We start from the raw sequence: 16,165 nt of genomic DNA, 5'->3' as shown, positions 1-16,165 counted from the left end.
GAATGGCAGGAAAGCTGTTCTGTGGACATAGATCAAACAGTGGTGCTTGCAAAATAGCCACTGTCAAGGTTCCTTCCCCACTCTGAACTCTAGGGTACAGATGGGGGGACCTGAATTAAAGACCCCCTAAGCTTATTCTTACCAGCTTAGGTTAAAAGCTTCCACCACCAAAGTGTTACACAAAGAACAGGGGAAGTGCCCACTTGGAAACGTCTCCCCCACCCCCAAAATATCCCCCCAAGCACTACACCCCCTTTCCTGGGGAAGGCTTGATAAAAATCCTCACCAATTTGCATAGGTGACCACAGACCCAAACCCTTGGATCTTAAGAACAATGAAAAAAGCAATCAGGTTCTTAAAAGAAGAATTTTAACTAAAGAAAAAGTAAAAGAATCACCTCTGTAAAATCAGGATGGTAAATACCTTACAGGGTAATCAGATTCAAAACATAGAGAATCCCTCTTGGCAAAACCTTAAGTTACAAAAAGACACAAAAACAGGAATATACATTCCATTCAGCACAACTTATTTTATCAGCCATTTAAACAAAACAGAATCTAACGCATATCTAACTAGATTGCTTACTAACTCTTTACAGGAGTTCTGACCTGCATTCCTGCTCTGGTCCCAGCAAAAGCATCACACAGACAGAGAGGACCCTTTGTTTCCCCCCCTCCAGCTTTGAAAGTATCTTGTCTCCTCATTGGTCATTTTGGTCAGGTGCCAGCAAGATTATCCTAGCTTCTTAACCCTTTACAGGTGAAAGGGTTTTTCCTCTGGCCAGGAGGGATTTAAAGGTGTTTACCCTTCCCTTTATATATATGACAGCCACGCTGTGAACAGGTTACAAAATCATGGTTGGCTTTGTAATGCGGATAGACTCCTAGGAGGCCTTTGGTGATTTGTCTAGTGATGGGGAACCCACAAGAGGTTTGGAGATTCAGTTCAGTTCGGATAAGCACGCAAAAATGAGGATGGTTAGGCTAAAAGGGAAGAAAAAAAGGTCACAGTTTGAGCCTAAAAATCTGTTTCAAGTGATGGGTGAAGATGGGTCTGTTGTTATTGCTAGTTTCAAGCACAAAAAAAAATTGGGATGAGCTCAAACCAGTTACTTCACCTTAACTGTGTATTTTCTCTTTTTGTTGACTTTAGCCTAACACTGAACACTAGCTTAATTTGGAATGTCTTTGTCATGGTGATAAAAATAACTGAACTAATCTCATTAAAATGTCTCTCGCTTAATATATTTAGCAGACAATCCTGTCTACCTTTTGTAATACTTTTTACCAAGAATCACATGCTTTATATCATCCTGTCAGTGATGCTGCCTGATCTTAACTTTCACTCTGGCTGATACTTTACAAAAATTCCACAGTGCTTACAAAGTTTCCCGGGATATGTTTGTATTCTCTTTGCAGATAATTGTGATTCCAAGGGGTTCTCTTTCTTCTGTCAGGAAACTGAAGTGAATCTTGAACATCTTGCAACCTCTTGGTTTCAGTGATGTGGATGACAAAAAGGTTGCAGACAAGATTGATTCTTTTTCTTTCTTTCTTTTTTTTTCTTTTTTTTTACATTGCTTGAAAATAGGTTGAATCTTCTGGCATTTCCTTGAGATGGAAACCAGTGGAGGCAGGTGGCATCTAACAGGGAGGAAGGCAAAACAGACCCACTAAAGGCTGAAAGTGATCATACTGTCCCTGGGGGACTTCCACTGACGGAAGAATAGGGCAAGCTGATATTGACCACTAGAAGTTAGTGCTGCCGATATAGGTGCAGTCTCATGATTCAAACTGTAATGCTGCATCGTTAAGAAAGCACAGAGATCTTGATCCTAGTGGAATCCACTGGTGAGTGTGTGTGAGACAAGGCCCCCTATTTGCTCATTCCTCAGAGGCTTTGAGTCTCTTACAGCCCTAGACAGGGCACCTGGATGCTTTAGCTCAAGCTGTAGCAGCTTGTGCGTTTTAACTTGAAGTCCTCAGTTCAATCCGCATGTGTTGGCTAAGATGATAGACATCGCACTAACACAGGCCACAGCAGGCAGCCCAGGGTTGCAAGCATGAGTGGAGGTACCAGGACTGAGATTTCAATGGGAATTGTCCATCCAAATTCCACAGGCAGCTTTGAGAAGTCACAGCTCCCCAGATGTAGATGTCTATGGTGAGCCCTTTGCTTGGACTCTCCTTTACTTTCAAGAGTTTAGGGTAATAAAGGAACAGGTGTCACTGGGGTGTAAGCAGGGTCTTGAGCAAGCCAATAGGACTTGGTTACATGTTCTCCTCTTAGACCTTACACCTCCCACTATTAAGCAGGGGTAACTTGGGGCTAGATTCACAAAAAGATTTAAGCACCTGTCACAGTTAGAGGCCTAAATCCCAGAATCAGGCCCTACTGGGGTTCACAAATCCCACCTCAGCTGCTGCTGAACCATGCAGGTTCCTAATCTCACCCAACGCTTAAGGTTTTGCAGTAAAGGTTCCCTAGGCACCTGTTTCTGCCTCTGAGCATGTGCACTGCATCTGGTTATTTAAGTCCTAGAGTGATGCACCACCTAGGGGAAGTTCTGCATTCTTCTGCCTATGGGGCCTGACCTGGTAAACATGCTCAGAACTCAGAACCAGACTGGACCCCACATGCAAACTCACACACAGCAGCTGGACCTCCCTTGTCACTTTTATCCTAGCACTTAGTGTCCTGCGGTGTGGGAGATCCCTGGTTCAAGTCCCGCCCCATCTGAGAAGGAACTTGAACAGGCATTTGCAACCTCTCAGGCGAGTACTCTGATGGCTGACCTACAGGACGTTCTAGTCTGGAGCCTTCCTCAGTCTCTCCTGTGGAAGCTGTTCCACTGCGGATAAATAATTGCAAAAGTCCTTGGGCTGGAGAGAGAGGGAGAGAGCACAAGCATGAGATTGACTCCTAGCCTGAGGGCTAGCACAGGCAATGGGAGTAGGGGCTCCTGTGGTTAGAGCAGTCACCTGAGAGGTGGCAGATCCCTGTTCAAACCCTGTTGCCTGAGGAAGAGAGACTTGGAAGCAGAGGTGTGCCACATCCCAGCTGAATATCCTACTCACTGGGATAAGTTATTAAGGAGCTGCTGCTGAAGCTTCCCTTAACAACCCCCTAGCTTATTGTGAAAGTGGCAGAGGTGCTTAGTGCCAAGAGAGGGTTTGCAGCTGAGAATCCCAAGAAGAAGGCGGCACCTCCATGCAGCCTGGATTTAGGTGCCAAATTCCCTGAGAGAGTGGGGCTTTGCATCCACTCTTCTGGCTGGCATCTCGTATTGGCTAGCTTGGGCAGGGAGCTGCCTAGCATCGTGGCTTTTGTGAATCCCATTCTGAGGTGCTTGTCTCTCCCCATTCATTGTACAGGAAGCTTAGGCACCTACCCCGGGCTATTTGAATCCCAGTGATTTTTTCTAGGTGCCTAAAAGTTAGATGTAGCTGATGCCACACCTATGTTTCTTTGTGAATTTAGCATTTGGTGTCTGTGCAGCAGCAATGCCATTAATGCAGGATTGAGTGTCTCTGGGCTCCTTGTGTTGCTCATCGCTTTTATGTGTTGGGTTTATGCTGGAACCCACCATAGCTGTTCTCTGCTGGCTCAAACTCCAAAGCTCAGCACATGTAGAAACTTACACTAGGTATGTAAAAATATCTGCCTCAAAGGAAGAAATACTGACTCAGTTAAAGAAACACAGGAGATGGCTGAGAAAAACACTGACTAACAAGATAAAAAGTTGCAAGGTTATTTCTGAAGCATTTCCAATATGTATTTTCTATAGAGTCAGGTGTCTTTTAAGTAGATGTGCAGTACATTTTACTGAACAGAGGATTAAAAAGTATATTAAGGTCCATATTGTCCATTACAGAGGCTGCTCACAGGTAAGGAGACAGGAAACACTACGAGATTGTTGTAGGGAACATAGGTCGTATTTGGATTTAGGCCTGAGTCACTGTAGTTGGCCAAAAGTATCTGAAAGTTACATTTAGAAACTAGGAGATGTCCAGAGCAGCTTTCTGGCTTATAGTCAAATGGGTGTTAGGGTAAGGTCACTTATTGGCCCTAGACTCTGCCCCTGCCTCTGAGTTTCTTCCCCAGTTTTGTACTTAAGTCACTGTTACGAGGGCATGTGGGAATGAGTGAATGTGGAATGCGAACAGTCATTAGTTATATTTAAACAATGAAGACATTTATGTCTTGGGCCTAAGCAGAAGTTTGCCTACCATCTCCTTATTACATGGTATCTTCTTGCATCCTGTTTTTGAGAGCCATCTGGTTGCCCTTCGCAGTAAACTGCTCTCAGACATGTACATTCTAACCTGGAATCTTCAATATGACTTCAAGGTCCAGATGCCAAGTCACTGGTCCACACTGAACTGTAGGCAACATGCTGGAACCCCTAACTGGACAAGGGTCCCTTGGGGTGGAGCAGAGGAGTCACTGATTCCTATCAAAGATGCCAACTGTGCAAGAAGGAAGGGAAGCGGGTGGGGAGACTCTTTCGCATCAACCTGAAGTTGTGTCCTGCTCTCTTCCTTGGACCGGCCATCCAAAGAAGGAGAGATGAAAAACTCTGACGACTGACAAAGCCAAGACTGGAGCCTATAACAAAGAGAGAGGAAAAAGCTGAACTTTTCCCCACCACATGTGCAACAGCTCCAAACTACATCTTATCAATAAAGATAATGGTAAATATCAATCTACTTCCAAGGCCAGTCACATAAACTTAAAACTTTGAGAAGAAGATGTGAAAATCCCTTTGTAGAGCAGTGTAAGGATGCTCAGATCACTCCAGTGTCCACTAGTGTGTGTGCATGTGTGTTGTGTCTTTCTGTGTCACTAAGTGCTTCTCAGAGTTGACACTAAAACCCCTAATTCTGTGAACAGGAAGAGATCTCTGTGTTAAAGCAGTGTCATTCTAAAGCTGCTAAAAGTGTAGGACTCTAGAAATCATTCTGTGTCTATGCCAGACTGCCAGAAAGATGCAGTCACCTTGTTAAATTGTGGAGAGGAAATAGGCTAGATCAATAGATCAGACTTTCCAGGCTACTGTTCCCCTTTCAGGAGTCTGATTTGTCTTGCATAACCCAAGCTTCACTTCACTCAAAAACTCCTTGCTTAAAAAAATCAGACACAAAAATACAGACGTGTCACAGCACACTATTACTGAAAAATTGCTGACTTTCTCATTTTTACCATATAATTATAAAATAAATCAATTGGAATATAAATATTGTACTTACATTTCAGTGGATAGTATATAGAGCGGTATAAACAAGTCATTGTCCGTATGAAATTTTAGTTTCTACTGACTTCACTAGTGGTTTTTATGTGGCCTGTTGTAAAACTAGGCAAATATCTAGATGAGTTGATGTACCCCCTGGAAGACCTCTGCATACCTCAAGGGGTACACGTACCCCTGGTTGAGAACCACTGGGCTAGATAAACAAAACTTTCATGTGATTTCTGTGACTGGTGAGCTTAATGGGACAAATCAGCTAGAGGAGGAAGTTACCAGGAAATCATTTTCAGAGCTGTGATTCCCCAAAGCTAAGACAAGGAATAGCATCTGCATTTAACAAGACTCATAGCTAAATAGCTTAAATCAAAGGGAAATGCTTTTCCCCTTAGCCTTCCTGTAAGACCTTAAGAGAATTGGTTTTCTTAACTTGTTCATTATAATTTGATTTAGTTACTAATTGTAGTAATTGGTGAGACAGATAAATTGAACCATTGACTTATTGATTGTATTTTAATTAAACCTTAATTTGACTGTTGCATTGTGCCACTGTAAATTAGGTTAGGAAAACTGTTAGATTAGCTAGTGACCTATTTTGCTTGATCTAGAACTGCTTACTTAGTCTTTTTAATAAATTTATAAAAGAAACCTGAACTGGTTTCTCTCTCAAAACTTCAACACAGACAACATGACCTACATAGAAGATAACAGTGAAATAATTTAAAATCATTCTTGAGCCCATCCTATATTTTAATTACTTACAAAATGCTCCATTATCTCTCTCATTGTATTTGTGGAGTTTCCTTTGAATTCTTGCTTTAGGGGCATGAGTGATTTCCCCCGAAGATCAAGCAGGGAGTTCTGACCCACAGACACCTCTGAGACAGGATCAGCATAAACCTACCGGCTAAAGTCCGATGGGTTTGGAGGTGGAGGGGGACAAAGCCAGAGAATGTGTCCATCACCCCTGTCTCACTCCTCCAGCGTTCCCCCTCCTCAGCTTCAGAAGGGCTTCAGAGGAGCTGGAGAAAGTGGAAACAATGCCTAAAGAGGGTCAAAAGATCAGAGGAAAGTGGACAGGGCCCTGGCCTGGGAGTCAGGAGATCTGGGTTCTATTTCCAGCCCTGCCAGTGATCTTGGGAAAGCCACGCTGAACCTCTGTGCCTCTTTCCCCGTCAGTAAAGCAGGGCTAATAATACTTATGTCCCTCTGTAAAGCACTTGGAGATCCCTGGGTAGAAAGTGCTACACAACCACTAAGTATTATTTTTATTTTCATGAGAAACATGAGCAAGAAATAGCAATTAACTGTGTCCTGATAAATGTAATATAATCTATGGGGGGGAATTATAGTCTGAAACTAGAAACAGCTGGTATGAAATTAGGAATAGCATAATGTAGGTGCATGTCAGAAATATATAATAGCAATGGCTTTTGGAAGGATGATCTTTTGGTTAAAGAATTGGTGTGAGACTCAAGAGATCTGGGTTCAAGACCTATCTTTGCCATATACTTATACTTCCTGTATAAATTTGGGCAAGTTGCTTAAACTCTCTGCCTCTGTCCACCATCTGTAAAATGGGGATAACAATATTGCCTTCCCCCTCCACCCACCTTTGCTTGAGACTGTAAGCAGTGACTCTCTTACTATGTGTTCAGACAGTGCCTAGCTCGATGGAACCCTGATCTCACCTGGAGCATGTAGGCAGTACCAGAATACAAATAAATAATAATAATGAAGTGTATTAAATTATGGAACCATTTCCCAAGAGCAATGATGGAAGCCTCATTGTTTGCATTGTTTAAAAGTAGACAGGGTCAAACACTTGATTCTGTATGAAACAGTCTTGCATTGTCAAGGAGGAGGTGGACAAGATGCCTTTAAAGGTGTTCACCATCTCTAATTTCTATGATTCTGTCTGAAGGATCTCACTATATTTTGCTGACATATGGGCTGGGATAGCCTATAGTACATTAATGTAACAAATAGCCATTATCTTCCATTTTATGGAAGATACTGTACAGCATGATATATTTGTGCCTGTTCTGTTTCTTCTTTCAAAATGCTACCTTTCACTGAAAGATGGCTATCCAAAAGTTTCCAGTAACCTTGCAGTGCATTCTGCATAGTAAATCAATGGAATCTGAATTACAATACATTGTCTTTGGTAGCTGTTTTAGGCTGTGCTGCTGGAGTGTCCTGCTGTGACAGAAAACATTTGGCTATGAACACAGCATATATATGATCATGTATGACATTTGTCCCAATTTTTTTTAAGTGGTGCAAGAAAGATTTTAAGTGTGCTGGCCCATCTGATGTTAATGGGATCTGCATTGCTAACTCCTTAAATATCACTTTGGAAACTTACCCAATGTGTTTCAGAGTAGCAACCGTGTTAGTCTGTAACCGCAAAAAGAACAGGAGTACTTGTGGCACCTTAGAGACTAACAAATTTATTTGTAGCTACAGCTCACGAAAGCTTATGCTCAAATAAATTTGTTAGTCTCTAAGGTGCCACAAGTCCTCCTTTTCTTTTTACCCAATGTGGTTGTTTGTGAATGCTGAGTATCATCTGCCTCAAAAAAGTAAAAGTAAAATAGCATTAAACATCTGATCTGAAATGATACGAACAACGATGTTCAGAGTCAAGACTGAAACAGCTGCCTTATCTTGCTCCTTCGTGTCCTGCCATCCCTGCTCATGTGACATTTGTAAGGATGGCCTTGGGTGATTTTAGAAGCTGGCTGGTGATTGCAATTTGAGTCCCTGCCACCTGGCCATGCCCTGTAAGAAGATTCTCTGCTGCAGGACTATGTCCTCCGCAGACCACAGGCAAAAGTAGGTATGTGACTGAGTTTCAGCCTTATCTCTGAATTCCTGATATTTATTGAACGTAGGAGCAGCCATCCTGGAACACACCTTCGGTTCAGAAAGTCTGCTCTCTTTCTTCAGTGATTGATTTTTATAAGAGACAGAGAGAACTGTTATGCTAATCTAGTCTGCCCTTCTGCATAGAACAGGCCACAGAATCTCACTCAGTGATTCCTCTATGTCGCCCAATTGCTTCTGGAAGTGGCTTCTATTGGATGCTTTAGAAGCTGAAAATCCCTCAGAATGTACCTGGCCATTTGCTGCCGCATAGGTGGGTGGGAAGGAGTAGATTCCTAAATTAAGCTATCGATCAGTTGATGCTCTGAAGCATCCAGATAATAGTTATATAGCTTGCAGTTCTGACTGCTATAATTCTAACTTGTCTTGTATCTGAGTGGCTTTAGATTTTTATATTTGTTTTAGATATGATAGAAACAAAATTAAAAATCTCTCACTCAATTTATAAATGTGTAGACACTTTTTAAAAAGTGTTGTTATTTGGTACCTAGCAGCAATTTAGCGTCTTCTTGATTAACTAGATTATTAATGCTGGGACCTTTTTAAATCCACCCTTCTGATGCATCCTGAGTCTGCATTTAGGACTGTATCCATTCCCCAGTGAAGTCAATGGAAGTTTCCCATTGTGCAGGAACAGGGACCTTTGGAATTACCCACCGTTAGGGATCTTTCAGAAGTCTTTGATGCTAAGAATTGAAGCATATGAGCTTGGCAAGATGACTGTATATGAAATAAATCAGTTTTCAATACATGGGACCTAATTCTGATCACACTTACACCAGTTTTACAGTACTGTGACTCCACTGACCTGATTTACACTGGAATAAGAGACCAGAATAAGGCCCATTCCTACAAAACACAAAATGGGAATCTCCAACATTATGGACTAAAGCCGAGATTCTGATTTGGGTTACACTGATGTAAATCAATTCACAGATTCTGATCTCAATTACATGAGTGTAAACCTAGAGTAATTGTACTAAGCTCAGTGGAGTCACTCCAGATGTACATCTGGGTAACTAAGATCAGAATCAGGACCTAATTTTCTGTAAACATTTCTATTTATTTTTTAAAAGCAATGTCACAGTGGCAGGACATCACAAAGGTCCCAGAAGTTTAACTTCTCAAATTTGTCATACTCCAGTGACTGGAAATTTAGTTGTTGGTTGTTTTCAGGGCCGGCTCCAGGTGCCAGCTTTCCAAGCAGGTGCTTGGGGCGGCATTCAGATTGGGGCGGCCGTCCTTTTCCCTCGGCAGCAATTCAACGGCCGTGGCAATTCGGCGGCGACTGCTTGGGGCGGCAAAATTGGTAGAGCCGCCCCTGGTTGTTTTAAATCTGGAAAAGCTATCATCAGCTTCTGTGAGTGAGGAGCTTGCATGTTACATTTTAGTCCTCAAATATCTGAGTCTCTGATGAATATTCTGGCAGCCCCTTAATGGCTGCATGGAATGGCAAATGGGTCTACTACAATTAAATAACATAGAGTCGTTGCAGAGAGCAGGGGCCTGATCCAAAGCCCAGTGAAGCGAATGGAGAGCCTCCTATTGACTTCAATGGGCTTTGTTCTGGCCCTTAGTGTGTATATTTATAAAACCCAGAAAAAAAGATGTCCCTTTAGCTCTTAATAACCACATACTTCTCTTTCACTTTTCTCTTCAGGATGGAAGGAGCAGTTTTATTGGACACCAGCTTGGAGGGGTCATGGAGGTGCCAAATAGCAAGGACCAGAGAGTGAAGTCAGCCAGAGCCATCCAGATCACTTACTACCTCCAAACCTATGGCTCTGTCACCCAGGGCCTCATTGGTGAAAAATGGGAGAGTGAATTCTGTAAACTGATGCGCAAGCTGCAGCTGGATCACCAAGATCTGCAGCTCTACTCGCTGGCATCCTTTAGTCTCTGGAAGGACTTCCACAAGACCAGCCTCCTGGCCAGGGGCAAGATCTTGGTGAGCCTGATGCTCATGCTACTGACTGCTACGCTCTCGAGCTCCATGAAGGACTGCCTGCGCGGCAAACCTTTCCTGGGACTACTGGGGGTACTGACAATCTGCATCTCCAGCGTCACTGCGGCAGGGATATTTTTCATAACTGACGGAAAATATAACTCTACCCTGCTGGGAATCCCCTTCTTCGCTATGGGTAATTCTTTATCTTCATAATAATGGGATTAATGCAATTTAATGAGAGGATTGTAAATTACATCCCAGGGTATAAAGTGCAGAATTCACCTTCAGTGAAAGTCCAGGTCCTTTTCACCTTGTTAAGCTGACCCATCCCTTACCAAAACAATTAAAAATTAAATGAAAATCCCAAACAAAACAAAGTAACAGACAAAAAAAAAAAGTGAATGACATTGTTGGAACCTCAGCCAATAGGAGAGCAGCAGTTGTATCAATCCCTGTTACAAAACAAAGGGGGACCTTTTATTAAAAACTTGTCAGCTCAGCATAGAAAATGGATATTTGTTGACGTGTGTTTGACGGAGGGCCAGTGGGAAGAGTAAGAAGCGACTGCAGGGCGTGGCAGAGAAAATAATATGTAGCATCCTCTTTGGTGAGGCTTTCTCTTTCATTTGTGTGGGAGGTGGAGGAATGGTTTGGTTCACGAGCGGGATTGAGAGAGAGGCGATGACAGCCCTCGTGTCTGCCTGACTGTAAGCACAGGGCCTGTCACTGTCTGTAGAGCATAATCCCCTGGCTTGTGAAATTTAGAGACCCTCTGCAGTGATTTGCTTGGGACACACCATGAGGCAGAAGTTTCAGCTAAAGAGCAAATGTCTGGACCCATTTTTGAAGGAAATTGTTTGTTTTAGTGCAGTATTTTAAGCATATCTCAATTGCATTCGTTTAACTCTTTGATTGCCAGGTTCCAGGCTAGGGAAGTAAGCTGAAGAGGAAGATAAAGCAGTATCCACAAAGATGCTGCCACCTCATTTCTCTGTGCAGTCAACAAGCTGAAACATTTTAGTCTCACTGCACAGTGCCTTTGAACATTTGTGTTCCCATTCATCCTAGGTCTCAGTGGAAGGAGAGCGGCCCAACTTGAAAGGCTCCATTCTGCCTTTTGGATCTGAAGGAAATCTTACCTGTGGGCAGAATGCTCTGTCCCATTCTCTTTCAGTTAGTTTCTTAAGCTGTGCCCATTCTGATGTTGTCTGAGCACCCAGTGCTCCTCTGGGTGAAAGTCCATGTGTGGACACATCACAGACTAGAGGGACCCAGTGGGAGGGGAAGCCATGCGTTTTTTCCTGGTCACCCAACTGCTGTGCAGTGTGAGTGTAGCCCTGCAGCATAGGCAAAGTTCTTCCCCCATTGCATTCCTGTCGGAGGGGGAGAGCAGAAGAGACAGGATCAGGAGAGTGACTTAGGGATGTGTGTGGGAGGTGGGACAGAGTCAAGGCTGCTTGACAGGGGAATTGGAGTAGACTTTTGGGTGGAGAGAGTGTAGAACTGGGAGGGGGGTGGGGAGCCAGGAGAGGACCAACACAGAAGGAGCAGCGTTGTGAGAGAGACAATCATGTCTGTGATTGTCTGTGGAGTGAGGGTGGGAGACTGAGCTGGCGGGGGGAACAAGTGCAGAGCCAGAGGGGAGGGAAGAGGATAAGAACTGCTGACAGACTACATCATCTTATGCTGTTTGCGTGTCTGCACTCAAAATCAAGAGGCAGATAACAGAGGGTTAGGGTTAGCTACATCCACAGGGTGCATCCACCGGGCGGTTGAAAGGCACCTCCCTGTAGTTTTTTACTATTCTGCCAATTTCCCCATCCATGGCTCCAGAGCTCTTCGGTCCTGCATTCATGCTTTTGATGTAGAGCTCCCAGGCTCGGTCCTGGCAATGGGCCTGCCCAAGGAATCATAACACATGTGGAGGCACGTACAGGAATTTGAGGTGCCTGGTAGCTCTCTGGATCTAAAACCAAGAGACTGCTTGAGCTTTAGGCAGGCTCATACATTGCTTTACATGATGCAGCCACAAGAGGGGGACAGAGTCTGACACTGGAATGAAACTGTGTTACAAAATGGATTGGGGTGCCTTGGTTTACCATTTAGGGTGGAAGACAGAACTCTGTTAGTTTGCTAGCCAGAGATTAAATGTAATTTTATGTTTATTTGCAGTTTTCTGGAGCTCACATCTACCAGAAAAGGGCTCTTTATGAAATTGCAAGGAAATATTCCATAGGATTACATTGTACTTGCTTTGGGTTTGGAGGAACTAAATAAATAACCTTTTTATGTATATTTCATCCAATAATTTCCAGCTGATTTGTAGACATGATTAGATGAATGTTCACATGTCCCTGAGAGCTATAGTAGGTAAGTTTTATTTTTTCCAGAGGGATAAACTGAAAGACAAGAATTGTGACTTACCCAAGGTCACATGGAGGCCTTCTCCTACAGTCAGGTACCCTGTACTCCCATTAATAACAGTGCCAGTTGATGATACAAAATACTTGTCATCAGGTACCCAGGACCACGCAGGACTGGGCACATAATAAACCAATAGCAGAGCTTTGAACAGAACCCAGCCATTGCAGTTCACAGTCCTGAGCTCTAACCATTTAGATCTGGTCCTATATGGTCTCTTAGGTAGAAGAGTGTCCCAAATTGTGCTTCCACAGAGCTGTATGTCTGTACAGAGTATTAGTCCTGCCTGTGCTTTGGCCACTTCAGGATGCTCCTGTTCTCACTACTAGCATCTCCTACCGTCAATTTTGCCTCCTCATGCCCTCCTCCTTTTCTGTTGTGTTCTGCATTCACCTATTAAGAGCCATATCTGAAGCCCACTGGTATGGAAAGACTCTCATTGATTTCAGTGGGTTTGGGTCAAGCACTTAAACTGTAAATTCCTTGGGAGAGGAACGGTCCTCTATCGTATTGTTTGAACAGCACCCAGCATAATAGGCTCTTGCTCCAGATTGGAGCCTTTGGGTGCTACCATAATACAAATGAATAATACAGACAAACAGCTACATGAAAAGAATGTTATTCAGGTTGCAAAGTCAAGGATTTGAGAATTCAGGAATGCTGGATTTATGCTTCCCTGCGCAACATTCATTTGCACCCCTCACTCATCTACCTTGTGCACTGAATGAGGCCAGAGTCCTGTATGTTGATATATATTTTTAAAAGCATGTGAACATGTAATTAATCACAAGGGGGCTGAATTAAAGGTTGCATGACATTTCTTAATGTTTAAGGGTTTCACTGTGTCAGTTAGATAATATTTTCTGAACAGATCTTTTAAATGCAATTTACTAAGATGTTTTTAAAGGAAAAAGGTACAAAGAAATTATATTATGTATATACTGCACCATCTGCAAGGTTTCAGCCCTGACCCTGCAGAACAGACCATCACTTGAGCTGCAGGACTACCAACATTAACGGTTAGCAGGAATGGTTGTTATCCTGGAGGGGGGAATGCGCCGTTGAGGCCACATGTAGTGTCCAAGTGATGGGAGTGGAGGGCTGGCCCAGCCTGGCTCTCTTCTTCACTCCCCCTGGAGGTGGGCAGCTCCTGCCCCAAGTGAAGCCATCAGGGGAGGAAATTGGGACATTGGGGCCATATGACAGGTCTGATGGAAGAAGCCCTGTGCAGCCTGACTCTTCCCCCCAGCACTTCCTGCCATCTATACAGTATCTGCTGCTGCTTCTTCAGAGGCAGCCTAGACCGGACTCTTTAGAATGTTTGTGTTTAGTGAGCATTGCAAAAAGCATTGCAAGACTCTTGTAACAGAAAGTGGTAGGCAACCTAGATAGAGGAGTCACCGCCAGCTCCCCCTATAATAAAAAGGCACTGCTAAAACATTGGGTTTATTGGACAGACCTCCCCAGGGTGAGAGCTCTTTTGTTGTTGTTGATGTTCACTGGGTTTTGTTAACTGCTGTACCACCAGAAACACACAGTTTTGTGAATCCAGAATTTGGGACAGTTCTGCCTTGGATGTGATTATGACTTGACTTTTGGGACGATCAATTACTGGTTCTGCAGGGGACTAGCAGAAGTTTGACTGAACGTGAACTCTTGGGGAGAAGGCACCAGAAGAGCTTTCCCAATAGTCAGGATTCTGGATTGTCTCTCATTTTATCAATTTTCTACAAATCTGGAGTATAGCTTGTCATGAGGCTGATTTTGTTATGGACCGTTGCACCAGAAAATCCCTAATAGATGGGTATTTAGGGCTAGGTAGTCAAAACATCGGGTACCTGTTGTGTGCCTAAACAATGTTCAGTTAGCTTTTCACATTTTCCTTTTAGGATTTAGGGTCATAACTCACAACACAATTTCAGAATTGTTATATGCATGCCAGAGGTATTCTTTTCCACGTCTAATTATCACAAATTAACATAACCAGATGGTTAAGGACACGATTGAGTCATTTTACCTCCCTCTTGTTGGTCTTAATGCATATGGACCGGATTGCTCTAACGAAGCTACACCAATTTGCAGCAGCTCCGGATTTGACCCTGTATTTTTGAAATTCACATATATTAACTGTATTGTTTTACAGGGTACTTATTCTCAGTCATCTAGTGTTATATGGATTATTGGCAATTATAGGTATCAAAACCTATAACAGCAATGTAATAACAGTTTCAGAATAGCAGCCGTGCTAGTCTGTATTCGCAAAAAGAAAAGGAGGACTTGTGGCACCTTAGAGACTAACAAATTTATTTGAGCATGAGCTTTCATGAGCTACAGCTCACTTCATCGGATGCATTCAGTGGAAAATACAGTGGGGAGATTTATATACATAGAGAACATGAAACAATGGGTGTTACCATACACACTATAACGAGAGTGATCACTTAAGGTGAGCTATTACCAGCAGGAGAGCTGGGGGGTCAGGGAGGAGAAACCTTTTGTAGTGATAATCAAGGTGGGTCATTTCCAGCAGTTCACAAGAACGTCTGAGGAACAGTGGCGGGGAGGAATAAACATGGGGAAATAGTTTTACTTTGTGTAATGACACATCCACTCCCAGTCTCTATTCAAGCCTAAGTTAATTGTATCCAGTTTGCAAATTAATTCCAATTCAGCAGTCTCTTGTTGGAGTCTGTTTTCGAAGTTTTTTTGTTGAAGCATTGCAACTTTTAGGTCTGTAATCGAGTGACCAAAGAGATTGAAGTGTTCTCTAACTGGTTTTTGAATGTTATAATTCTTGACATCTGATTTGTGTCCATTTATTCTTTTACGTAGAGACTGTCCAGTTTGGCCAATGTACATGGCAGAGGGGCATTGCTGGCACATGATGCCATATATCACATTGGTAGATGCGCAGGTGAACGAGCCTCTGATAGTGTGGCTGATGTGATTAGACCCTATGATGGTGTCCCCTGAATAGATATGTGGACACAGTTGGCAACGGGCTTTGTTGCAAGGATAGGTTCCTGGATTAATGTTTTTGTTGTGTGGTGTGTGGTTGCTGGTGAGTATTTGCTTCAGGTTGGGGGGCTGTCTGTAAGCAAGGACTGGCCTGTCTCCCAAGATTTGTGAGAGTGATGGGTCGTCCTTCAGGATAGGTTGTAGATCCTTGATGATGCGCTGGAGAGGTTTTAGTTGGGGACTGAAGGTAATGGCTAGTGGCGTTCTGTTATTTTCTTTGTTGGGCCTGTCCTGTAGTAGGTTACTTCTGGGTAATCTTCTGGCTCTGTCAATCTGTTTCTTCACTTCAGCAGGTGGGTATTGTAGTTGTAAGAACGCTTGATAGAGATCTCGTAGGTGTTTGTCTCTGTCTGAGGGGTTGGAGCAAATGCGATTGTATCGTAGAGCTTGGCTGTAGACAATGGATCATGCAATGTGGTCTGGATGAAAGCTGGAGGCATGTAGATAGGAATAGCGGTCAGTAGGTTTCCAGTATAGGGTGGTGTTTATGTGACCATCGCTTATTAGCACCATAGTGTCCAGGAAGTGGATCTCTTGTGTGGACTGGTCCAGGCTGAGGTTGATGGTGGGATGGAAATTTTTGAAATCATGGTGGAATTCCTCAAGGGCTTCTTTTCCATGGGTCCAGATGATAAAGATGTCAT

At 43.3% G+C, this 16,165-nt stretch overlaps 1 protein-coding gene across 2 annotated transcripts in view; it reads left to right on the top strand.

Annotated features, from left to right (window-relative positions):
* PTCHD4 (patched domain containing 4) overlaps positions 1-16,165 on the top strand; it is a 123,247-nt gene that overhangs the window by 33,182 nt on the left and 73,900 nt on the right. For both annotated transcript variants that reach the window (XM_027830478.2, XM_007068313.3), the window contains exon 2: positions 9,795-10,275. In XM_027830478.2, the coding sequence (XP_027686279.2) occupies positions 9,795-10,275 (481 nt within the window). The remainder of the gene's footprint in view (positions 1-9,794; positions 10,276-16,165) is intronic.

This window comes from Chelonia mydas, chromosome 3, assembly GCF_015237465.2.
Source record: "Chelonia mydas isolate rCheMyd1 chromosome 3, rCheMyd1.pri.v2, whole genome shotgun sequence".
Taxonomy (NCBI): Eukaryota; Metazoa; Chordata; order Testudines; family Cheloniidae; genus Chelonia; species Chelonia mydas.
The sequence above is the reverse complement of the archived record's forward strand: the minus strand, read 5'-3'. Positions and strand labels throughout refer to the sequence as shown.